At 38.1% G+C, this 26,462-nt stretch overlaps 5 protein-coding genes across 13 annotated transcripts; 3 read left to right on the top strand and 2 right to left on the bottom strand.

Moving 5' to 3' along the window:
* The first annotated feature begins 693 nt into the window (after positions 1-693).
* On the top strand, positions 694-3,413 carry LOC135637250 (uncharacterized). Of its 4 annotated transcripts, XM_065149842.1 has the most exons (7): positions 720-804; positions 1,289-1,561; positions 1,766-1,862; positions 2,267-2,443; positions 2,517-2,615; positions 2,690-2,932; positions 3,022-3,413. In XM_065149842.1, the coding sequence occupies exons 3-7, from the start codon at positions 1,797-1,799 to the stop codon at positions 3,277-3,279; spliced, it is 843 nt and encodes a 280-aa protein (XP_065005914.1). In that variant the 5' UTR covers positions 720-804; positions 1,289-1,561; positions 1,766-1,796; the 3' UTR covers positions 3,280-3,413. The 4 variants fall into 4 exon arrangements, with proteins under 4 accessions (XP_065005915.1, XP_065005912.1, XP_065005914.1 ...); XM_065149843.1 differs by lacking the exon at positions 1,289-1,561 and having other exon boundaries at positions 694-804; XM_065149840.1 differs by lacking the exon at positions 1,289-1,561 and having other exon boundaries at positions 694-804; positions 2,251-2,443.
* On the bottom strand, positions 3,127-8,753 carry LOC103980194 (large ribosomal subunit protein uL1). Of its 6 annotated transcripts, none has more exons than XM_065149846.1 (7): positions 8,615-8,752; positions 8,390-8,426; positions 6,521-6,740; positions 5,735-5,904; positions 4,300-4,564; positions 3,649-3,718; positions 3,127-3,262 (listed from the first exon to the last, which is right to left on the bottom strand). In XM_065149846.1, the coding sequence occupies exons 2-6, from the start codon at positions 8,392-8,394 to the stop codon at positions 3,665-3,667; spliced, it is 714 nt and encodes a 237-aa protein (XP_065005918.1). In that variant the 5' UTR covers positions 8,395-8,426; positions 8,615-8,752; the 3' UTR covers positions 3,127-3,262; positions 3,649-3,664. The 6 variants fall into 6 exon arrangements, with proteins under 6 accessions (XP_065005918.1, XP_065005917.1, XP_065005920.1 ...); XM_065149845.1 differs by having other exon boundaries at positions 3,143-3,275; XM_065149848.1 differs by lacking the exon at positions 3,127-3,262 and adding an exon at positions 7,290-7,375 and having other exon boundaries at positions 3,406-3,718; positions 8,615-8,753.
* A 3,850-nt stretch (positions 8,754-12,603) lies between these two features.
* LOC135634982 (transcription factor bHLH18-like) lies at positions 12,604-13,983 on the top strand. The gene is made up of 3 exons (XM_065145760.1): positions 12,604-13,209; positions 13,462-13,830; positions 13,909-13,983. The coding sequence occupies exons 1-3, from the start codon at positions 12,604-12,606 to the stop codon at positions 13,981-13,983; spliced, it is 1,050 nt and encodes a 349-aa protein (XP_065001832.1).
* A 2,513-nt stretch (positions 13,984-16,496) lies between these two features.
* Positions 16,497-18,579, top strand: LOC135634906 (transcription factor bHLH18-like). The gene is made up of 5 exons (XM_065145636.1): positions 16,497-16,625; positions 17,056-17,144; positions 17,237-17,740; positions 17,818-18,174; positions 18,312-18,579. Exons 2-5 carry the CDS (start codon positions 17,097-17,099, stop codon positions 18,384-18,386), a joined length of 984 nt encoding a protein of 327 aa, XP_065001708.1. The 5' UTR covers positions 16,497-16,625; positions 17,056-17,096; the 3' UTR covers positions 18,387-18,579.
* Positions 18,580-22,356: 3,777 nt separating this feature from the next.
* On the bottom strand, positions 22,357-26,183 carry LOC135634978 (uncharacterized). The gene is made up of 2 exons (XM_065145757.1): positions 26,107-26,183; positions 22,357-22,816 (listed from the first exon to the last, which is right to left on the bottom strand). Exons 1-2 carry the CDS (start codon positions 26,181-26,183, stop codon positions 22,357-22,359), a joined length of 537 nt encoding a protein of 178 aa, XP_065001829.1.
* Between the last annotated feature and the right edge of the window lie 279 nt (positions 26,184-26,462).

Below are 26,462 nucleotides of genomic sequence, written 5' to 3'. Positions count from 1 at the left end.
AAAATAATAGGCTGAATTTGTTATTATCTATTTGATGAAGTGTCGAATCAGTTCATTGATGTTTCATTAATCGTAGAACATATGGTGTTCAGACCTTTCGGAACCCATTTTCTCGAAGTTTTCACATCAAGTATTATGAATTAAAAGAGATTGCTGCAAATATTCCGGTCATATGCTCGATTAGTAATCAAAACATAAACTAAAAGACATAAATTTCATGACTCGTATTTCCTGATAAGATAGATAGATAGATAGATCCTCGAAATAATAGTCGAATTTTTCGTAAACACGAACTATTTGGTGATCAAATGCCGCCATCCAAATCTCCATCGCAGCAACGGATGCCTATGCTGACCGACCTTTCTCTTTCTTCGTAATGGCATTGAATTGACTTTGTTGTGGCCACATACTTCAATTCTCTGTCCGTCACTTCTTAGCCTTTAATTCGCGTCAGTTTTTACAGTAATGAATTATCTCTTTTCCATCTTCATTTCCTTTTTAAAATTATTTTTTAATATTGAGAGAATCAGAATCTTTTTTTCATCCAAGATTATTGAGAGATAATTAAATCTTAACCCTATAAAAAAAAAACAACATGAATTAATAGAAAGCCATTAACTTTCTTGGTAAAAGTTAATATTAATTGTGTCATTTTCAGTATGAATTAATTGAATTCCTTCCACCAACCGCTTCCTATGGCTCGTTTTGTGTTCGCCTCCTCTGGAAGCCACCAACGACTCTGCTCTTCTCTCCTCTCTTCTCTCTCACTCTCTCTGTTCCATGTTTCTTCTCGAAGCATTTCAGGTACGGTTCTCAGTCTCTCTTTGTCCCTTTATTATTATTATTATTTTTATGAACATCTATGTATAGATTTGGAGTTACACGAAGGAAGTTCATATCATCTTTGAGATCGAGCTGTCTCGTATCTGCGTCCATTTAGGGAGGAGTTGTTGCATGGAGAATGCAGGTTTCTTCTTTAGGTTCTGTGCTTCGCCTCACATAAGTAAATCCGAATGGGTTGGTCGAGAAACAAACCAAGGCCAAATCTTGCCATCTTTTCTTGCTCGTCATGCATGTCCAGAGATGAAGCTTCTCAGGGTTTCGTAGTTGGTAGAACGCCAAATTGGAAGAAAAGCAGAGTGCCTTTGGTCAACCCTTCTAAGAGAAGACAATACAATATTATAATTGTGTAGCGTTTAGTCAACATACTCTTCTTAGATGACCGAGTCTATGGATGGCCAAGTGTTTCATTCTGCTTCTATAACTCTTTTTTTTTTTTCTGGGGAAGGATTGAATTCAGAACAACTATTAGTTCTTTCTACCATCGAACTAATCTTCCATATCGCATACAACAAGCAACTGCGGTCTGCTACCCCAATTCCATCTTCCATATCACAGCAAAAGCATAACCCAATTCCATCTTCCATATCACATACAACAAGCGACTGCGGTCTGCGACACATCCGTTACTGATATCCATTTCAGAAAGCCTCTGCTGCATAATCTCCTCAGACTACCCGATTCCATTGTTGATGAGATATAGCTGAGACAGTTGAAACAGGTAAAGAGTTTATTTTCTACGGCACCCACTGAGATCTAAGAGATCATCATGTCTTGTACTGATATGATATAGAACTGCATTAAGACTGTTGAGATCACAATTCTTTTCCACTCACGAATATAAACTTTGATTTTGTGTCTTAACATGAATCCACAAGTTCTCTTGAGCTATTAGCATTCTAATAAAGCATATTGTCTTCATCAGGTGGAAGTCTGACTCGACTGCAAGAACAATCATGTTCAGGAAGAAGCACAATTCTCATGATAACCAGGAACACGATGCTAAGGATCAAGAACAAAAGGTAAGCAAACACATCTAAGCATATTGTCATCATAATCCTCTATCTAAATGACTCAAAAGTTTGACTTCAGAGTATAATTTTGCGTATGGTATGTAGTTGATAATGATGAGCATTCCGGCATCACAGGTAAAAGAAATTGAGTATGCCGATTTCCAATCACCTACTAGAGTTTCAGATATTGACTCTTTATGTCTTTTATCAGAAATATGATTGTCTACTATTTATGAATTCAATCACAGTTCTATTTTTTGTTGAAATAAATTAGCTAATAAGCCAGTTTTTCGGTCATAGGATCAATGATCATGATGTGCAAGCAGCCATTGGATCATATATAAGCTTTCATATATTAGTTGGATTTGCGGATTCCTCTATAAGCTTTCATATGTAGGTATTCTTCTGAACAGATCAAAGAGCTGAGAGCTGCGATTGGCCCTTTATACGGAAGTAACTTAACATTCTGCACCGATGCATGCCTGAGAAGATACCTGGAAGCTCGCAACTGGAACGTGGACAAGTCAAAGAAAATGTTGGAAGAAACACTCAAGTGGAGAACGACTTACAAGCCAGAGGAGATTCTTTGGGTGAGCTCCACTCGATCTTCTTCATTTCTCTTGGCAGCTTAATTGTCCAAGTAATACATTCTGATTCGTCCAGCATGAAGTCGCCACTGAAAGCGAAACAGGGAAATTGTATAGAGCAAATTTTCATGATCGCGAGGGAAGGACAATTATAGTGATGAGACCAGCAAAACAGGTAGTTCGATTAATTATATATGTACACACTGATGTATGTGCAAGAACAGAGTTCTAACCGTGTTCGGGTTGCAGAACACATCCTCACATGACAACCAACTCAGGCATCTGGTGTATGTCCTAGAGAATGCTATCCTCAGTTTACCGGAGGATCAAGAGCAAATGGTGTGTCTGATAGACTTCACCGGGTGGTCATTGAGCAACTCGCCGATTAAGACTGCTCGAGAGACTGCAAACATTTTGCAGTGTCACTACCCCGAGAGGCTTGCTGTTGGATTTCTCTACAACCCTCCAAGAATCTTTGAGACCTTTTGGAAGGTACTAATCTCACTCTCCAATGAACTTCCAAGAATCAAAAACAAACAAACAAACAAACGAACGATTAATATGTTTCTGCTCATCGGCAGGTGGTGAAATATTTCCTGGATTCCAAAACCTTTCTAAAGGCGAAGTTCATTTACCCCAAGAACAAAGAGAGCATGGAGCTCCTGCGCAAGCACTTCGACCTTGACGTGTTACCTGTGGAATTTGGCGGGAGGAACCAAGTGCAGTATAACCATGAGGAGTTCTCCAAAATGATGATAGCAGAGGATGCTGTAAAAGCCAGCTTACGGAGTTTGGAGGAGAAAACGCCACAGCCCGGCCTTGCTGCGCAAGCAAGCTAACAACTCATTACTCCAGTAGTCTTAAGTGCTGCATGCCTTCAGATGATTGTGTGCTTTTGAGTTATATCTCAACTTGTTAAACTTTTGACAAGAAGTCCAAATAATGCAAAGATGCAATGCATAATATGCCCTAATCATGAGAGTCCACAACAATGCATTAAATCCAAACTTTTAGAAGCAGAATAAGAATATCCTGTAAGTGTTTGCATCCCCACCTATTTGCTATTTCTTAATAAACAAAAATTTGATTTTAGACACAGAATAAATTCTCCATCAGTGTTTGGTGCCCTCAATAACAAAAAATTGATAATAGATGTAAATATGAAAGGTAACAGAGGGCAAAGATCTTTCAGTTCATCAGTCACTAGCCTGAGCAAGGAGCCAACTAGAATACTCGGTATGGCTTCCCCATGGTGCTCTTCAAGTACAAGCACCTGACCTGTATGTAAGAACATTGTAGAGTGAATACTGATGCACAAAATTTGATGTACTCTCCACTATAATTGACAGAGTAAACAAACAACGTTGAGATTATGATAATAAACTCATGGTTGGAAATCTAAAGAAAGATAACACGGATAAAAATAATAGTCATCGTGAACACCAAGATCCCAAGGCTATATAAGCTGCAAAGATGAATTTAACTTAGATCGGCGAAACACTTAATCCTACAAATACATGTTCAAAATGCAACAAAATTGTTGTTCGACTTTTCTATGGAACAAACCAAACTTGAATATTCTAACCACCCAAAAAAATAACAATTAGTGGGATATCAATTTTCTTATTTAAATCTGCAAATAAATTTTTATTAGCATCATATGGAAAAAGGATTGTAGTACCATTAAAACAGAAAACCAAAATTGCTTATTTGATTGGAAATAGCACAAGACAATGGTAATTTTACATAAGCAAAAGCATACAGATTGTTTGATTAGTTTTGACGCAGACTGAAACACAGATATAATACAACCATCAAATAACATGCAATAATTCAATTAAAGTTGTTGAAAAACGCACATTTTGCCAGTTCTTCTTCAGCAAAGACACAAGAAAATTGACGCTGAGTTGAACATTCTGAAAGATCTGCTTCTCCTCCATAGCACAGTTACCCACTGCAACACCCATGCAAAGAACCTTCTTAAGTTGAAATTTCACCATTGCTTTTGTCTCATTAACTTTTGCCTCCAAAGATTCCTGGTGAGTAACCAACGTGGGAAACTTCCTTGCATAACAAGTCACATGTACCCAGAGAAGTTCAAAATTAAATATATAGATGAACAGACTCCCTGCATCAGGATATATACAAGGAGATTGGACAATGGAGTATGGAGACATGAATTCAATAAGAGTAACCAACACATACATGCACACATGATAAAAATTCTTCAAACCCATAGCAACATTTCAAGGCCGACCTGATAGAGATTGGATCTACCAAAGCTGTAATGCAAATAAAGGACAATGGTAGAACAGTGGCAATCCAGCAGTTAAGAGCCTTGTTTTAATCCTTGTTTTAAAACAGTATTTTGAAAAGCACTAGACGCTAAAAGGCACCAAAGTGCCAAAACATCCGAGGCGCTACGCGCTTGCCGAATATTAAAATTAAAAAATATATCTTATGATTGATAAATATGATCATGAAGATAAAAGGACACATCAAATATGCAGTTCCTACTCAACAGTGTACCTACCTAACATTGTTCATAAGTTCCTAACAATTTAACAAAGTGCAGGAAATAGGAGATCATTTACAGAGAGAATAATTTCCTAACAATTAACAAAGTGCTCAAGCTGTCGTTGTTACCTAGAGACTGAGAAAGAGAAGACGGAGAAGTAACTAGTTGGCAAAAAACACAGTGAACATTCTCATATAGGATCACAGTGAGATCATAATGATCAATCCCAAACAAAAACAATGTAATACTAAGGCAGCGCCATCAACATAGAATTATTTTTGGTTCTTATATGGAAACACCTAAAAGATTTCATTCCAATAAGCAGATGAATCAAAAGAATTAATTCTCGAAGGGCCTAAAAGCTATTCTAGGGTTCAAACAAGTTAAATAATTACAAATACATGATTGTCAAACTTCCCAAAATTACAGCTAAAATGAATGATTACATTCTTCCATGTACGATACTATCCAATCATAACAATCCAATAAATGTTTATACAACGGCATCTTATATACATAGTTTTAGATAATTTTATAAAATAACCACTTCCATATATGTACATGTGTGTAAAGCAACCAGTTTAACTCACAAGAATAGACTGATCACCATTGTTTGACTATGTTAGTGGCGACATTAATATTCACTTTTTACAAACAAGAAACAATGAGAAAAATAAAAAAAATAATTATAATGATTAAAACTATGGTATGGATTTTTGTGACAAAAACACAGTTGAAGACATTGAACATGCAATAAGAGTTAAAAGCAATAGTACTTGCCTGCCTTGTTAAGACCAGGTCCAAGGAGACGAGGAATCTGTTTGATGATAGCTTCTGATGCTAGGAAAGCGTGGTACTTCTTAGCGAGTTTTTTAACCAACTTCTTATTTTTGTTCATCTTTTTTAAACTTTCAACATCCATGTAGTCGAGTCCTATCTTCTCAGCCTGGAGGTGACAATGGAAAGAATTGATACAACATACTAAATTGAAGAGCGTGAAGTGACGAGAATCAAAACGAGGCAAGAATCTTAATCTGATTACATAAGAAGAGAGTATGAATTATGAAAAAAAATCACATGAGTCTTTCATGTACATGAACAAGATTTTTAATTGATGTTGAAATAAGGTGAAAATATACTTAAAATGCATAATGACACATTGATTGTAATTATAGTTCGAAGAATGCAACACTCCAAATTTATAATCAAATGGTGGATAGACATCAGAATGACACATGTATAAGCATTTGATATGATTCATGGGGCTAAATGCAATAGTCTTTGTAAGTTGTAACTTTAATTAATAATTACTAACCCCTAACATCATCAAATAGATAGTTGATCACAATGGGATAGTAAAAGATGTCCTGGCATTTGTATCAATCATGAAGTGAGAATTGCAAAATTGACTTGTACAGCAGAGCATAAACATAGAGCTGATAATAGGACGGTTCACAATTATAGTAGTACTGAAGTACAAACTAGAACTCTGATGGACTCAAATACTTTCCAGCAGGACCCTCTAAATAATTCCTATACCAAATAAATACACAAGAATTTACCTCCTCAACATGTTGAGCATCCCCAAGCATGCAAACCTTCATTTTGGGGCGAGGAATGTGAGGTAACTTCACAGACCCACTGAATCTCTTGTCTTTTTGAGGGTCATAATTTTTCAGCCCAATTTGCAACTCTACTGTTTCAGTGAATTTGCGTTTCTTTTCCCGAGAATCACCAACAACCTGGGAGATTGCTTCTCTCAGAACATCACTTTGTAACTTGCTGCAACAGTAACAACATACTAAAAAGGTAAGTTACACATGATAAATACAATTAAACAAAAGTATGAAGATTCCCTAGTCACTGTAAAATGTAAATTAACTAGAACACAAGTAAAAAATGACAATTCAAAACAATTTCTGCAAAGTGGAAATAGGAGATTTCAAATGAAGAGTAGAATATGTCAATAAAGAAAACAAGATTCCCAAGGAACAACTGATGCAACAAGATAAATGGCTTATAAATTAGAAGAGTAGATATTAAATAACAAAAATGGAAATAAGTAAAATGACAATTCAAAACAATTTCTGCAAAATGGAAATAGGAGATTTCAAATTAAGAGCAGAATATGTTAACATGATTGTGAAATTGCATTGTAAATAAAGAAAACAAGATCACATAAGATAACGATTTCTCATGCTATGTAGCAATCTGACTCAAATCTGATTCCCAAGGAACAACTGATGCAACAAGCTATAAGGTTTATAAATTAGATGAGTAGATATTAAATAACAAAAATGAAAAAAATAAACTGATATGAGGAAATGACACCTGGCAGGCTGTTGGCATCTCAATAACACATGACGGCCAACTCAACGACACATGATCACCTAAATGACGTGGTCGACACCTTGGCACTGCATTTAAGGACATTCGAATCGACAGATAAATCATTAATGACTCCAAGATATTCGGATTCGAGGCACAATTAAATACACAAGAATGATTGGATAACTTGGGTCACTGTGTTGAATCTCCAACTCTGATTTTTATGAACGCTCCCCCAATTCTCATGGCGACTTATGATACTATAAAGACCCCAGGTGCTCTGCCATTGGGCAACTTAACCATCTCTGATCTAATCAGACTCTTTAGATTCTGTATTAAACTGAATCTTCCGAAACTTATTGCTAACTTAAGCATCGAAAGGACTTTGTCGGGCATGCTCCCAACGTAGTCTTTTAGGGTCTCGGTCAAAAGATTCAACGCTCTCACTCCTAATCAACCTGTGACATATACGGAAAAGGGTCACAGTTGGATCTGAATCACCTTCCAGATCGAACAACCAAAATATGACATAAACAAAATCCTCAAACAACTAAAAGAAAATGAAATCCACCAAGTGAGGACACTAAAAACATAAAAGGCCAAAGTTCTTTCTCCCAAAAATTGAATCAAAATGTATTTGTTATAACAATAGTCTGCGTACAACCTAGTGAAAAGTCTGTTCAATGTGGTCAAACGATCATACTGGAATGTTATAGGCGTGCTATCCATAAGAAATATTTCTTATTTCATACGTCAAATCAAATGTCATGAACAGAAAACGAGCAACAGCTTATAAGAACCTAGCAATTGTTAATAGAGAATACAAAACAAACTAAGGCAAAAGATGACCGTGTCCGCCTAAGAATCTCCTTTAATTTGTTTACGCATCTAAATGATCTGGAAAAAGAGCAAATCACCCACAATCTATTCATCTGTCTACATGCTGCAAAATTATAACGATGCAAAAAATCGTTTACGCTACTCGTGAAATTCTCTAAAGCAACAATAAGTAGTACATTTCGGAATAAGACTGTATCAAGCTACAACAACAAGAACGCCGATCAAACAGGAAAAAAAGATAGCTTAATCAGAATCGACATTACCTCATTGTTCAGACGAATTTCTCTTCCCTCCTCAAACCTTCAAGAAATCATGACAACGTTAGCAGACGCTCCACGGAAACAAATCGGCACGCAAAAATCAAAGAAAATAAATACGAAGTAATCACCACCATATCAGATCACGGATCTAGTATACAGATAACAGTTAACGAGGTGGAGGGATTGCCTGGAGCGGGAACTGAGGGAGAGGTGCAGGAGAAGACTCACCGAGTGTTCTGCGAGAGGAGAAGAGGAGGTTTGGCGGCGAAGGGAGCTACGAGCCGGAGCGATACCCATCCAACCTCTCTTATTTGAACCCTAGAGGAGTATGCATGACTGGCAATGTGGCATTACGGGCTTTGGAAATTCGTTGGGCATCGTGTCGTTTCGGTGGAGCTCCGATCCTATCGGATTCGGGTCAGCGTAAATTGACTCGAGTTTCATTACCCAACCTGCTTCCAAATGGGGATCGATCTTTGAAAGCTATACACAAGTTTGAGTTGGGCCTTAAATGGGCTGCCCAAATTGGGCTTCATTTTGTCAAGGGGACTTCCAATAGCATTGTCTTAATCACATCTTAATTATGATTAGAATGCCGAAGGGCACTTGCAAGCAAGAGACCTCCTCATTCACAAAGGGCAGGCCACCACGTGGCTTCGATGTATAGAATCCAACACGTCCTTAGCACTTCTCTTATATCGGAAGAACAATTGCTGGTCAAGGTAGAGCGTGCTTTGTGCTGTCTACACGCCGTCCTTAGTGAGGTTGTACTGTGAGTGTAAATAATCACAATGAGGTACGGACTGAGATGCGTCAAACCCACTAATTAGTGCCATGAGGAGTTTTACATGATTGGAGGAAATTTAAAGCTGAACAATGCACGTATCATCAAAAGTTTAATCTAATCTTGCAAGCTTTACAACTTGTCAAATGATTCTAATGCAGGAAAATATGGTACTGGATTTGCAAGAGAAGATTTATTTAGACGATGATCTACCATGGCTAACAGTAGTAAGTCGAGATTCTCCAGTTGATCAACTATGTCAGTGAGTTAAGGACTGATGGGGATATATGTGATGAAGGTTCAAAGTAGAAACCTCGTAACTCATACGCTTAGCTGTTTGTTCTCTTCTTCATATCAGAAGTCAACATGAAACAAGCAGACAGTAGTACGCAGATGCCAGTTTTGCTTATTTGTTTTCTCAGCTTACCTGCTGCAACATGCAACGGGCAACATGATTGCACATACTATATCAGATTTGCAGAGTTCTATTAAGTTCACTGCAATGTTACATCCTATTGGGCAACAAGTATAGAGAATTCCGAGGTCTCTGCCATCAAAATATTACGTGTATTATTAGAGAGCAAAGCCAACCAGAGAATGCTTCGATACGGAGGAGGAAGAACATTGCACAAGAACATGTGCAGTATTTATTTGTGTTGGGGATGGAGGAGCGAGGTAAACATAGAATACTACGATAATATGCTTTCGAACATTATTGGGTGAGGTTGATGATGAACTTGTTGGAATAGGATCTGTCACTTGATTCTGTGGAGTGTCTAGTTCATTTGTGTTTCATCTTTATTGGTCTCCCAATTCCAACTTACCTTTTTATTAAACATAACATTTCTGTTAATAATAATTTTGAGTTGCGGCAAGTGTATGCCTCTCAATATTTGACACATAAGTGAAAACATCTTGTTTTGTGTCATGCAAATATTTACTATAATTAAACCAGATTTTTTTTATCTCTAATAGTGCATGAACCATCATCAAATATTACTGAATATCCATCATCTATCAATTGTCTAACACTCAACAAGTTATGTGATGAAGTAGGAACAAAGAAAACATTATCAAGGTATTTTACCTTCCCTTGATTTGTCTTTATCTCAATTGTTCCTTTGCCTTCCACTTGGATTTGCTTGCTATGCCTAACTTTCAACTTGTGAGTTTCATCAATATCTCTAAATAACTTGCTTGCTTTTCTCTTTTCCAACAATCTGCCTTCATGTGACTAAACTTTTTTACAATAGTGACATTGAATTCCACTCTTGTAATTTTTTTTATCATAATTTGATTGTCCTTGTTCATCATGCCCATCAAAGTATCCTCTTCCTCTTTCATTTCCTCTACCACGAAATCCTTCTCTGCCCTTCTTCTTGCTGATTTGATTTTTTGTCTTCTTTTAAAGTAAAAGACTATGATCAGGAAGATGTTCACCATAAGATTTCATTTGACTAAAAATTTCAATCACTCGAGAAAGAAAATCTTGTACCGATTCATTGCTTTTCATGAACAAAATTTCAAACTCACGACGGAGGGTTTGAAGTTTTACCGTAATCACCCTTGATGAGCCTTGAAATTCATTTTGAAGTATCAACCAAGCTTGCTTTGAGGTTGTCGCTACTGCAATTCTTGAGAAGATCACCTCATGTACAACTTGTTGAATAATGCCTTTGAGTCCTTCTTTTTATTCTCCCTCAACCTGATTTCGTCATATGAATCTGCATATTCATTCTTTATTAAGTCTCAATTCAGATTGAAACTAGACTCAAGATACCAAATACACTCTCTCTATATACATTATTTCATGAACTACGGTCCTATTTATAGGACCTAGTGACAACCACCTTATAACTACTAGATTATGACTTATGTGGTTATTAAAATCATCCTGTAACCATTAGATCATTAGATCATGATAACTATCTAGATAACTATCAATCAAATCTCAACAGTTGGAGATCAAGACACTTTGTCTTTGCTGCATGCGCAAGCGGTCAAATAGACTTTAACAACGAATCTACGGCGGCCTCTCTCACGTCTCCAGGAAACAAACAAGCTCCAAATCTTTTTCTGAAAGCGAAGGAGAGGGACTCGGGGAACCACCAAAAGCGAGAGACACTAAAGGCCGAGCCCCCTTCGCTTTCCCTACTCCCCCCGCTCGATTAGGTAGATTACGTGATTGGCTTGCCTCCGCTTGGCCGTCCCTGTGCAGACTTCGCACTCTTTCAGACATGGACTTCATGCAGCAAATTTCGACGTGATCGTCATACGTCCCACTCACGCTTTGTTGACTCAGCTCCCCCATACGTAGTTTAGTTGGAACAATGACATGCAGGCTTACTGAAACCTGAGCATTTCATCCATTTTGATGGTGAATACAGATTCTGAAGCTTTGATGTTTTCGACGATGCTCGAGTACTTGATCTAAGTACTTTAAACAACTAGACAACTGTTGGAAGTATGCAAGCATCACGAGGATGATGACTGTGATAGTGATGAAGATGAGAGTGCGGGCAGAAACCACTTGTCTGTGCAGAAATTTAATGCCAATGCATCTTTCAGGAATATGATCACTAGTTTTTGGGTGCATTCGCCAGGAGCAGAGTTGGAATGCTGACGATAATTACTAGTAAAAGGGCGCCACAACCATTCACGTAGAAGGGCTAGAGAAACATTTAATTCGAAAAAACTTTGAGAAAATTCCATGATTATATTTGCGTTTGATGCTTAGAGATACTATGTGAATGATACATACATAATAATCATATCCATGATGGCAAAGCTAGTGATCGATTCTCTTCATTTCTTTCTTCCGCTCAAGAGATACAGTGACAAGGAGCACCCGGTCATCTCCCTCGGGCATCTCAACTCAGCATTAGCTCGTCACCGGGCCTTCTTTTATCAGCATACTCGTCGAGTCAAATCTGTCCATCCAACGGCTGCCATGACTGCGGAAGACCGCACCACGTCCTGTGGAAGAAAAATTACCTTGCGGGTGTAGCGGCGTGCGCGGCGAAGACTTAATTGTGCGCATAAGACGACGGCAAAGCCTTCACTGGAACAGCGGCCACGAAAAGAGTCGGCAGTGTTCACACGAGTAAATGCTCCAAGAATATGAGGAGGACCAACGGAGCGTTCTCTGCGATCTGAAAGAAGGAATCTTCTCTTCACATCTCCACTTCGTTACGGTGGGGAGTAGACTTTCCTTTCTCTCTTTTGTTACTTGGAGAATAACATACTTCTTTTCTTCTTGTTTGATTTCATGGTCTTGTGATGCGATTTTTTCTCACTGTTGATGCTGATCTTTTCTGATAACAAAAGAGATGATTTTTGAACAGTGTTTAACTGCAAGTCATATTGCTTTTGACTACTCCTCAGTTGTGGGAGATCTCTTCGTTGTATCGCAGAAGGAAGCATCTGATCTGAGATGGATAAATCATCCCGCCAAGGGCCACCTGATGTACAGCGTCAATCATCTCTACAGGAAAGTGACCATCTTTCCTTCATCGACCAGTCTGAGATGATTTCTCTGGACCAGTTCACGGTAAACCAAATCATGGAATCACTTTATGAGGAGTTCCATGACCCTCTCCCGTCGCCAAACTACGCCTCTTGCCTTCCCTTCGAATCATCCAGGAGCAGCGACTTCAATAGCGCCAGCTGCTCATTCGCGGATGTTTCTTTTGGGAGACCCATCGTCGCTGTTACCGGAGGCGATGTCTCGGTTGAGCTGCCTCAAGCGTCCTCCAGCTTTCTCTCGTTTGATAACCAGGATTCATTGCATGATCCACCACAACTGTGTGTGAATTCTGCGAAAGGAGTTGTGGAGCCAACGAACGTGATCAGGAGTTTAATTCCTCGTGGCTCAACATGGAGAGAGAACACACGGGACTTCCAAAGACCGGAGAGGATAAGCATGGGGAGCAGGCCGCCATCTTGTGCTCAAGACCATGTCATTGCTGAGAGGAAGCGACGAGATCGACTCAAGCAGCAGTTCTTAGAATTATCCACAATCATCCCTGGATTAAAGAAGGTACAGATTCTTTTCATCCCTATTCTGCATGATTTGTTTTGCTCGCATATCAACTCTCAGACGCATCATTTTAAGCTTCTTTGACATAAACAAATTATATACATCATATTCCTTCCATTAATCTGTAACTACACAAAATATATGATTTATTGTCTTATCGTAATAGTATGATTCAATGTCACCTTAAAATTTTCCGAGGTATCACTCGAGTATTATTAGCTCTGATGCAGTTCAGCCATCTTTATCTGGCAGACTGACAAGGCCTCGCTGCTGGGAGATGCAATCAACTACATTAGGCAGCTAGAGGAGAAGGTGAAAACCTTGGAGGAGAAGGCTTCAGAGAAGACTGTTGCATCCACCAACCTCGTCGAGAAGTCCGAGCACCTCCGCGCCTGCCACCATATCTCAAGCTCCGAGGCAAACCCTTCCTCTCGTGCCTTTCCCAAGATCACAGCCAGTCTGGACGGGAACTCCTCCATCCTGGTGAGGATTCAGTGCGAGAAGAGAAAGGGGCTGTTTGTGAAGGTGCTGTCCGAGATCGAGAAGCACCACCTCTCCGTCGTCAACACCAGCGCCATGCCGTTTGCTGCCTCTTCTCTCAATATAGCAGTGACCGCGCAGGCAATGCATCTGACTCTTGATCTTCTGGATGGAACGCTAACGGCAATATGATTTCTGGTTTGGTTGTGTTCGGTGCAGATTGAAGAGGGATTCTCGACGACGGTGAAGGATCTTGTGAAGGATATAGACTCGGTTCTTAGCCAGTTCATCTGACGAAGAAAAGTACTGCCATCTCTCAGGTAGAATGACAGAGAAAGATCTTTACTATCGCTCCAAGAGATGACTGATCTGCTGCAGCTTCTTTTAAGTTCTTCTTTCTCTTCATGCAGCTAATTTGTACATTAGCTTCGGTCTCATATGTACTTTAAACATCTAACGGTCACTTATGTCATATTTGGGCCCAAAACCAGTTCAAAATCCGGCCCAAATAAACCGGCTTATGGCCCAATTGCTGTCCATAGGTTAAATCTCATCATTAATGGGTAAACAGATCATGAGAACAGGCTAAGTTGGAGTATCCATAGTTTAAATCTCACTATTCTCAGTCTAATACAAATCAATCCACTAATTCCACTTAGATTGGCTACCCAAACTCCTACTTTTAGTATCATTGAATAATATTCATGACTTGATGGAGCTTGAGACCACAACTATGCTTCATGTATTGGTTTGGGATGCATATGCCATGCTCAAGTATTTTTTATATTTGAAGTCAATTTGCTAAGAACTTTAAGTCTTTTTTTTTATATGTGGAGGGATAAATTTTCTTTTGCGCTCGATATTTTGATTTGCTCAGATGTGAACGATATTAAATTTTTTTGACAGAAAAATTGTTTGAATAATGATAAAAAGTACAATATGTGTTTTGATTATGATTATTTATGAGTGCCAAGAAATGTTGAAGTTGAAAGATGGGGATGTCAAGAAATGTAGGCGTGAACTAAACACAGCTAAGTTTGACTTGTGCAACATCAATCACATTACTCGTATATAGAATAGAATATGTTGCAGTGTTCCAATCACCCGATCATTTTCCCACCGATTCATGTCAAGTTTGGGACTCGATTTGGAGTCATCTGTTAAGAGTTTGACTATTGATGTAGCAAATGGCCTTAAAGAAGGGTGTTTTTCACATTGGTAACAATGAATTTTTATGGCCGGTGGTCAACGTTACCGAGTTGAGTTGGTGAGTATGAATATGAGATAATCTATTAGTCAGTATGAATACTGTACCCTAGTCAAGCAAATCTATCTCATTTAGCTCACACTCCATGAATGAGAAATGTTAATGGAACAACAAAGACAAAAACATAGTTCCTTTATGTTAAGAGTAGCTATTGTATGTCCATTTAAGTCACTAATCCTTTCATAATTTCGAATGAAAAATAAATAAATAAAGGATTACGTTACGTCACAAACTGTCTACGTAAAATTATGTTAAATCTCATGAACATAAGATATTATGATTTTGTTATTATCATATTTATTTGCATAGGAATACCAAAGCTAACTACTTGCAGCTGAGGTACTGACTTCATAAATTTGACTCTCCAACTAATATTCTGACCTCTTTAAAGAAGAAAAGCCCATTGTTCCTAGTGACTGCAACATGCTGGAACCAGTAAAGCTTTGAAGTAGCAGCATCAAGGATTTAGGCAATATGCCCAGCTCATTGAATTCTTGAGCAGAGTTGGGATTCAATCAGCTTGTCACTTGGAAAAATGAGCATAAGCTTCACCAACCATATTTGACAACACAGAGAAAGCTCAACATTATCTGCTACTGCAGACATTTATGCCAAACATCACACAGTTCCGAGGACCTCAATATGGTCAGACTTCTCCATATGGCATTTTTAGTGGTGCAAAAATCATCCTCCACAGTACCATATTGGATGATGATGGTGGTTCCTCGTCCATTTGCAAGATCATTGTTGCTTGTAGTGGAATTGGAAAGCAGGAAAGCTAGGCATGATGGTGATGTGTTCATAAAGCCCAAGTTGTTTCCCTGTAGGAGAAATTGGAGGTCACAACCAATGCATCAAGGCAGTGACATCTCACCAATGTGATCTACCGTAGCAGTAGCACCAATTATTTCTTTGCCTTCCTGCTGCAAACGTATAAATACCTTTTGACTTCATTGGTTATTCATGGAACCTACCATGATGGATTAGACTACACAAACAATTGTGACAGAGATCTTCTCTAGGATTTATCTAAATACCCAAAGAAAGAAAATTACTACACCAGTATCAGTGTTCTTTGTATTGCCTCTGAAGTTACAGAATACTGACACTGTAATCATCTCATTCTGGCAATTAATATCTTTTATATTTCTACTGGTTAGCTTCCATGTTAGAGATGGAAACAAAAATTAGGCGACTAGATTTATTAATTACAGTTATTTTTTATTCTTTTTTTCTGAAGAAGTCGTATCAAAATGAAATTGGTCTGAAGTCTCAAATACTAAGATCCAGTAAACTCTTCCCATTCTAATAATTCGTTCTTTGTTGTTGCTGTTCCCATCTGATTAAAGAATTAATTGCTTACTTGGTCAGCCTGAATTTTTCTTTTATTTATGCCAAATATATCCACAGTTCCCTCACTGGCTCATGTTATAGTTGGATGATCTGTGGTTGCATTCAGGATTTGTAAGAATTAAGATAGAGGTCAAATAGTAGTAGAGAGAAGGAAGAAAGAACATGGAAAGAGAGAGAGAGAGAGAGAGAGAGAACTTGAAAACCTTATGGAGGATTTGAGTTCACACTATGTTCTTATTTCTATATAGTATAGAAAAGAGGATTAGCGGCCCCTCTGTTCCAGAGGAAAAGAAGAAGGCTTAACCTTCTGCTGTAGGTTGGTTCTCTTCTCTCTGCCATTTGTTTGCATTCTTTAGATAGCTTTTGGATGTCCACAATTAATTCCCAAGCACTAAACTATTCCTAATTTCTTTTTGCATGGATCTAAGCGTAAAAAAATAGCTCTGCATTATTTTTCTTTCATATCAAAAATCTCCAAGCTTTTATCTTAGCTCTTTGGATTTTTTTCCTGCCCTTTACTGGATTTTTAGTCTCAAATGTTTCATCTCTGTAGCACTTTGAGATCATACAGCCATGAGTTTGGTTTACTACTTTTTCTTTTCCTTGACTGGGACTTGTTTCCATCGATCATAGACCCATAATTTATGTCCTCAAACTCCCATTTTTACCTCCCAAATTTTGTACTCGAAAGAAATCAAGGATCTTGAATTAGTTTCCACCTCACCGATCATTGATTCTTGATTCAGGCTCCTCTCCTATCTCATACAAAGAGGACAGTCCAATCATCATGGAAGCAGAAGCTCCAGCAGCAGCAGGAGGATGGTATTCTGATGTGGTGAGGAGATCAAGATCAAGATAAAACAGAAGTTGCAATCTTAAATGTTTATAGGGATAGAATAAGGCTCAGTTCTCTGCTCTTATTGAAAGGGGATGAACGGAGGCTTCTTCCACCAGTGGGGGTTCACGGATCAGTTCACTGCAGCACAGTTTGCAGCAGCTCTTGGGCAAGACTTCCAACGGTCCCTGTCCTCCGCAAGCCACAACTCATTCCCTCGGGACCAACGACCAAAGATACCTCTCGAAGCCAGCAGCTGGAGCTCTTGCACCACCGAGCAGAACTCATGCCTCGTCCCTAATGCCTCGTCTCCAACCATCCTTTCGTTCGGGAATCCGGACTCGTCCATCGACCAGAACGACGTCTATGGGGGTCTCGTCGGGGTGGTGAAGCCAAAGAGAGAGATGGATGCTTTACATCATCATGGATCCAAGAGGAGTTATGGCGCCATGGCCGAGCAGAGATCGAAGGCAGTGAGCAACGGGACCAGGTCAACCTATCACAACAAGGAGCACATCATTGCCGAGAGGAAGCGAAGGGAGAAGCTCACCCAGAGATTTATAGCCTTATCAGCCGTGGTGCCAGGCCTAAAGAAGGTTCCTTATCGGCTGAGCTTTTCCTTGCTTTGATCCCTCGTTTGAATCTGTTGATCATGAAAGAGCATCTCTTGTAGATGGACAAGGCTTCTGTTCTTGGTGATGCCATCAACTACCTGAAACGACTCGAGGAGAAGGTGAAGATGCTTGAAGACCAAGCTGCAAAGAGGACTGTCGAGTCTGCAGTTCTGGTTAAGAGATCTCGGCTCCGTGTTGATGTCGATAGTTCCTCCCGTGACGAGAGCTTGGATGGGCTCCCACAGATTGAAGCCAAGATGTCCGGGAAGACCGTCCTCGTCAAGATTCACTGCGACAACCGCAAAGGATTGCTGGTGAAGGTACTCTCTGAGATCGAGAAGCTCCACTTATCTGTTGCCAACACAAGTGCGATAAGCTTCGTGGGTTCTTCTCTCGATATTACTGTCATGGCTCAGGTAAGTTCCAACTTGATTAGCATTAAGATCTTGTCGTTCCATCATTATCTTCATGATTCTAAAAGTGCCTAAGAACAGAGAAACAATCTGTCTTCCTCGCTTTGGTTGCTCAAATCTAGTTGGGTGATTGCTAACAGGTCGAGGAGGGTTTCGACATGACGGTGAAGGATGTTGTGACACAGCTGAGTTCTGCTTTCAGACAGCTTACATGAAGAACTTGCTGTCATCACGCTGTTGTAGCAAAGAAAATTGGTAGAAGTCCTTTTTGTCATCAGTCTCAACAGTGCAAAAGCAGGCTAATGGTTTGCGAGCTTCAATTCTGTATCAATTTGTACAATATGGTAGTACGATATGCATTGTGTCCTATCACATATGGTTCTGAATCATGTGTTTTATCTTCTCTTATCTTTTTGTATCTCTTGGTTCTAACTTTTCTTTCCCTTGAGGAAGAGACTATATATATATATATAAGACTGAATCGAGATGTATTGACCAATCGGTAAGTGGAGTGGAATTCGAGTCAGCTTTCCTATTTCTGGTCTCACAAATTCAAATCGACTCGAACCAAACGAACCGTCGATGCTACGTCATGTCGTGGATTGGGCAATCGCTTTTCGGTGTTGCAATCAACCCATCCATTTCACGATGAACGGCTGCGATCCTACGCGGAGGCGACCAGATCGCAAAGGGAACAGAACATCAGGGACTCGTCCCCTTCCGCGCTCTCCCCTGCCGATTTTATCATCCCAAACACTGAAGATTTCCCATTTCTTTTTGTCGTTGGGAGGATCCCTAATCGCGATACCGAATCGGTCGGCTGCGAGTGCTATAAGGATCGGAGGGTTCGAGGGACGTTAGCCGTGGGGGACGGAACGCCCTACATCCGAGACGGTGGGAGGATCACTGGCTGCATCATCCGGTGGGAGTTCTTGCCTCATATAATGTGTTTGAATTTATGATTTTAGATCAAAGAATGTCTCAAATATGTTGGAAATTTAGTCATTTATTTACGTATCTACCAAGTTCGTAAACTGTTTTGCGATATGTCATGGCATGATTGTGGTACTCATATGTGTTATATTGCTCTGTCATGCCAAAGCCCTCTTCGTTCTCCTTCGGTGCCTCTGATGATAAGTGGTACTGAGATGGATTTATTTCATATTTAGACCATCAAGGACGTGAAGAAATGTGATCATGTCTTTGAATTAGTCGTCTCTCCCTATATCTTTATGGTCTTTATCTTACAACACCTTGGTGTTCATCAATTCTTGGTGTTGTGCCAGTTTAAGTTTTCAGAGAGGACATAATTATCTTTATTTAATTTTTTGTCATTTTTCATCCCTTACGTTGATATTAAAACTGGTATGTTAAGGCGATTCTCATATCAGATGGCTGGTGCTCTGATGGCTTTCGATAGTGTAACCCACATTTACTTGAACTTAGTTAGACACTAAGGGCCACCCAGTGGTCTCTGGCCTTTTTGCTCTAGTGGAAGCTCTTTTTCGTGCTGCCTATTCTAATGAGAGATTTCTCCTCTTCTTTTGCTTCTCTGTCCCTAACTTTGTTATCTATTTTCCACCTGTATCTTTTTTTGCGATAATAGATGCTTAAGCATCTCGAACCCCAGCAATCACAGAAATTATAGGACTGTCAATTCAGTGACTGTTGCAGAATTTGGAGTTTAGCAATAGCATTGGCTTTTGGATAAAAGGGAGGTAACGTTGTTCAGATCAATGAAGACATGTACAGATTCAAACTATTCTTGAAGATGGGTTTCTATTGAGAAGAGGCCTTCAGATTAACTGGAAGGGTCAGCTTCATCTAAGCACAAAATGAGACCAGAAAAATTCCCTGGCACATTTTGAGATACTAGGTTATCTTAATCTTTGAGAGGATTGCATGCACAACCATTCTTGAGTTGGGAAGTGTGTTAACAATTCTTCCTGTGATGTAAGTATAGTGTCCGAGTCTCATGCATATTGAATTACAATTAGCATGTTGATAGAAACAAGGATAATATATATATGTCACCCTCACTTAGTGATATGATTTGCAATGTCTATGCTTCATAAATATAATAAATGATATGCTCATGTTTACAACTTTTAAAATTGAAGTATATGGTTTCCAAAATATGTTATTCATAATGTTCTACCAAATATTGGTTAAGTATACATAAGCATTAATATCTATTTTAATCATACTTTGTAGCAATGGTTCTTTGATGCAATAAGCCAAAGTGTGCTAGTGGATTTGAATATGAGGTTAAGTTATGGTAATAAGTATGTATATAGTAGCTAAAAGTTGTGGTTGAATTTTAATCAGTCGTAAATGAATCTCAAGACTTGACTGAATTTGACCATAATTAAAGTAAAGAAGTTTGAATTTTAAGCACGGAAGATAATAAGCTACTTAAGTATGGATGAAGTAATGGAAAATTAAATAAAAATGTAAATCGATAAGGAGTACTATATTAGAAATATTAAGATACATAAGTGAGATTGAATTATGAGTTTAGACTCCTTATCAAATCAAATTAAACTTAATTGAATTGCTACAATCTTATAATTATATTAATAAAATAAAAAAAAACTTAAAATAAAATCTAATGGGATTGAACCCTAGTCTTTCCTTACTATACCTAGGATTTTAGTTTTACATATTATAAATCAATCTTTGTAGCTACTTTTGAGTAACCTAGATTGCGAATTTATATTTAATTTTTGGATATGTTTTGTATAAATCTCTTGTGGTTTTAAAGCCTCTAGTATGACTTTAATCTACAATTGGTGCATGGAGTTATGAGCGTTCTAATTTGAGGTACTCAGAATCTTTATTTTTTAAAAAGAGATTCTATTCAAGCTGAATTGACCCTCTTAGGGATATCATTAGGCTCTATCCTTTTGATATATTTTAAAAGGTTTTCTTAGGATTATGTGGGATTTGGAATTGAGTGAATATCACCAATGTGTACCAAGATATGAGATTTATAAGTTCACAAATAGCCCCAACCCATTTTTAGCATAATAGAATAGGTGTTGGTAGTTGAATTAGGAGAGCAATTTAACATCCAAATGATTTTGTTTTATGCTAAGAATTAATATATATTTAGTTTTATATGTCTCCTAGTTTTCTTTAAAATTTCATGATTATTCAAGATCGTTTGGTTAACTAAAATAGTGTAGTAAATTTTTTTACAAAATTATGCGATAGTTTGAGTGATACTAACTAGTTTATTTAATTATAAAGTGAATTGTTGAAAAATTAGTGGTGGAATTTAAATGAAATTTTCAGGTTGAGTATAGTTTATTTTATAAGGAATTTTATTAAAAAAATTATAAATTATTATTATTAATTATTATAAATCAATAATTCTATAGGTATGGTTCTTAATTAAGACATCTCATGACTTTATGCTCCCAATTCGATAGGTGTATCACTTCCTAGCACACTCGATTATTAAGGAACGTGATCTTTTACTGACATTTTTATTTTGAGTTAAATCAAATAACTATAAGTTTAATTCACTGTAAAATAATGGTCATATAAGTTATCATACTCATAATGCATTTTTGAAAGAATGTTACGAATGATATGATTGTCATGAGCTATGCATGAGCTAAATGTGAATGTATATATTTTATAAATATAAAAATATATGAATTGCAATAAAAATATATGGGTTAAGGTCCATTTTAGTCATTGTGATTTTGGTTATGAACCTCTTAAGCCCTTATGGTTTACTCGTGTCTAAAATAACCCCTACATTTTAAAAAACATAACATATAAGCTCCTCCCGTCAATTTTGAGTTAACAGAGATTAGAGTCAACTTACGTGGCATACTGATTCATAATAAACCATTAATATAATAACATGTGTAATTTAGGGTTAAGGTCTATCTTAGCCCTTGTAGTTTTGGTCATGGACCTCTTAAGCCCTTATGGTTTACTTGTGTCTATATTTTTAAAAACATAGCATATAAGCTCCTCCCTTCAAGTCTGAGTTAACAAATGTTAGAGTCTGCTTACGTGACATGTTGACTCACAATAAATTATTAATATAATGACACATGTAATTTAAGTTTAAAAAAAACTGAGATATCCATCAATGGCAAAAGGTGGCGTTGTCATGGAAGCGACCACCAATAGCAGCACCGAGCCGTTGTTGCCTAACAAGGCGTCTTACGCATGCAACCTCTCCCGCACTAACGATGAGCTTAATAGCTTCCGGATGTCACTTGCCAGCTCTAGGGCGCATGCCACCATGTTTCCTACCACGCGGCTGCCCGCCACCGCGAACAACACCTGCTCCGATCCTGACGAGTGCCACCATACCTTGTAAGCCATCTCTCCCGCGAAGCACGACATCACGAAGATGAAGAGTAGTCGAAAGGAGCGGTTAAGCTGGTCCATGTAGCCCTCTCGCACCCGCTTGCTCTCCCTGACTAGCTTGTCGAGGAAGAGGAAGTGGTGGACGAAGGCGAAGAGGCAGAGGTAGGAGAGGCCGGAGGAGGAGGTGAGGGAGAGTTGGACTACCACATCGTAGGCGCAACGGGTGAGGGCGCAGGAGAGGACAAAGTGCGACGCGATGAGGATGAAGACGCCTAGGAGGAGGAAGAGGGACCAGGAGACTACTGCGTGCCTAGCGTCGTATTGGTCACGCACATCCACCTGAGGTAGGACCGGAAACTCCCGAGCTCGTCGTCAATGTCATAGAGGCTACATGCGTACGACGTCCTGCTAGGCAATAATGACTCGGTGTTGCTGCTGGTGGTCGCTTCTATGACAATGCCTCCCACCACTAATAGAGGTTTTGTTTTTTTTTTTAAATTTAAATTACACATGTCATTAAATTAATGGTTTATTATGAGTCAGTATGTCACGTATGCAGACTCTATTGTCTGTTAACTCAGACTTGATAGAAGCGACTTATATGTTAAATTTTTGAAAATGTAGGGGTTATTTTAGACACGAGGAAACAATAAGAGCTTAAAAGGTTCATGGCCAAAATCACAAGAGTTAAAATGAACCTTAACTCTAAATTACACGTGTCATTATATTAATGTTTTATTATGAGTTAGTATGCTACGTAAGCAGACTCTAACGTCTATTAACTTAGATTTAACGGGAGAGGCTTATATACTACGTTTTTAAAAATGTAGAGGCTATTTTAGGCACGAGCAAACCATAAGGGCTTAAGAGGTCCATGACCAAAATTACAGAGGCTTAAATGGATCTTAACCCAAAATATATTGTATGTATACATATATGATGAGGTGCAGTGTAAGAGTGCATATGTTTTTTATGATGTGCGGTGTGAGAGTGCACGAAGATATTATGACGTGTAATCCACGTATATGTTATGACGTGAAGTGTGGAAGTGCACGTATGTATTATAATATATAATGTGAGAGTGCACATATATATTATGACATGTAGTATGGGAATGCATGTATATATTACGATGACATGCAGTGTGGGAATACATGTATATGCTATGATATGGGGTGTAGAAGTCAAAGAATTTATTATATTTCCTACATGTGCAATATGTATTTTAAATTATTTCAATGTAGAATTTTACCTCTTTATTTTGTATTTTCTATATTATATGATTATGCTTGTTAAAGAAGTTATAGGATGAGGTGTTTACCATTAAATATTTTATGTCGATGATTTTGAAATATTATATGCATGACATTATAAATATTCACTTAATTAAAACTATAAAGGTTTATACTTATTGAGTGATTATTCACTATATACCATATTTTGTAGATAAAAATACCAGTACCCTACCTAGGTGATTGTGTCGGAAGTGAGTACATGCAAGCTCATGCTAGTGCATATATGAATGATGACCTATGGGTATTTGTATATGTATAACTTTTAGACATTTTGTGTGGGTATGATTTTCTTTTGGTTAGAGGTTGTAATTATATATAGGCGTCAAATCATTATGTACAAGGGGAACCTTGTCATTTTGTTTAGTAAATTAGCATGTTTTACGTTAAAGATTACCTACACTCTTATTGATAGCAATAAAAGAACTGAAAAATGATATCCTACTTTAATCATACATGTAGGATATGAGTGAGACTAGAAATAAACAGCAAGCATTAGTAGTTCAATCACCTCTAAGATTCTTTATTGTGTTATCTTTTCTAGTTTCTTATTTTGCTAAAGTGCAACAACCGTGGACATTCATGATAGGCATTCTTTGTCTTAATCTTTTTACAACATGCATGTTTTGTTGAAGGAAAGTTTCTTGGTCATAAATGTATAGCTCAGATAAGTAAATGCTACTTTGTCATGACACAAAATTATGACCATAACTAGAAGATCTCCTTCTTTATCTTGGGTCTCATGTAATATTTTCTGTTCACTAGTATCAAGTTATGCCACAGCTTGAAATTGTGCTTGTAGAACTTGTATTCGGTCCAGATTAATTATACAATTAGACAAATTGCATAATTACCAGTAGTAAATTATCCTCAGTTAATCAGATTGCATAATTACCAGTAGTAAATTCTTGGTATCTACTTCAACATCATTCCACTATTGAGTCCTCCAACAAGGCAGGACTTGGGAAAGGGTCAAGGCTATAACAACTCGATTAGTTTCACATCATGAGTCGATGAAGATTTGAATTGGTTTATAAAGGTTAGATAAGTATACTATTATCAATATGAGATTAAGCATTATGCCATCAGGTGGGGTTGTGATAAATAATATCAAAGCCAAGCTTGTATTGACCATTGCGAGGAGCTCGAATAGGAAAGAGCTAGGCTCTGGATAGTGTCCGAGGATATGTCACAACATGAAAATCTATAAAAATTTAATAAGTGTGCTGCTATTAATTTGGGTTGGTTTAGTGGTGGATACTCAATAAGCCATCAGGATATTTCTTGGTACATGGTTTAGTTATTTAGCAGCTCTGTTCTGACTTGTTTTCGTCGGACTGTTGGATATCTTTTTGGTATGAATTCATTGACTGCACCTTGGGGTGATACAATTAATTGCTTATTGGTGTGAACTTTGCTGCATCTGCTGGCAGTATAACTATAGTCAAATTTGATTATCTAGTTAAATATATGATTATCAAATTTAATATTATAATAAGAGTGGTCTCTGTTTGAGGCTATTGCATGCTAAGGATGAGGTAATTACAACTCTTCCATGCCTATTTTTCCCTCTCTTCCGCATGCTTGATAATAACAATCAATCAATGCAGCTGTATACCGGTCGAAGCTTCAAAATCCTAAAAGCTTGAATTCTCATTCTTATTGCCATTGATGCAACTGACACATTGTAATTAATATCTTTATTCATTTCAGATACAAAATTGTGTAGATCGGATCACACATGAGCAATACTACTCCCTAAGAAGATTTCAGGTGGTGGTCATCATCTTAGTTTGAGATCTGCCAAAAGTAAATAATCTCTGGTTACAAACAGTTTTCATGAGTTGGTCATCCAAACTTTAATGTGGATATCCTCAGCATTTTTTCTGTTACTCTTTCATTGTGCATGTCTCTTCTTCTGTTAGCATCCTAGCGCTTGCCCTTGCTAACATCATACTTCTTTATCGTGGTGGGTTGGCAGGAGAGGACCATAACAAGATTTAGGTCAAAGAAGGATCTCTCCCATTGTAAACTAAATATTGTCACCTTTGAGTTCTTGTCACATACACGCCTTCACAGCTCCCTGTTCTGGCGACTTACCTAAAGGTAGGGGAAGACGGCCCTGTGCAACCTCAGCTAGAGGACAGGCAGTTATATTGCAGAGCTCATCAGGTTCTTACAAATATTCTGCATTCAGCGAAACAAGTGAGGCTCACAGACAATTGAGATGGCGTGTATTGATGTGCAACCTCACCAACTTCTTCCTTGTCTCATTACAGTGTTGTCGAGCTGTCTTGTGTGAGCTTACCTGGAGACCCCGTCGATGAACATGAAACTGGCTGGTAGGAGAAGGTCCCTTGCTGGTTGTTGCGATCTTGCATTCATGCTGGGATATGGATGTCTGTGTCCAATGGACACAGATTGCTGCTCTGGTAACACGTTATACCAAAGTAAATTTCTGCATTTTATTTTATTTTTTTTATCTTAATCTTATATTTTTATCTTCTGGCAGACAGCTAACTATACTCAATAAAAGTTTGCATGCGATGCATTATAGACGCTACGCAGACATGGTGTACAGTACCAAAGTCTACCTTGACCATGCATCCATTCCTACAATGTCAAACAGCGTGCGGCGCCATGATATATCCTTGTAACAAGAGA

This window comes from Musa acuminata, chromosome BXJ3-4 (genome assembly GCF_036884655.1).
Source record: "Musa acuminata AAA Group cultivar baxijiao chromosome BXJ3-4, Cavendish_Baxijiao_AAA, whole genome shotgun sequence".
NCBI classification, from domain to species: Eukaryota; Viridiplantae; Streptophyta; class Magnoliopsida; order Zingiberales; family Musaceae; genus Musa; species Musa acuminata.
This window is presented reverse-complemented; position numbering and strand designations above follow the sequence as displayed.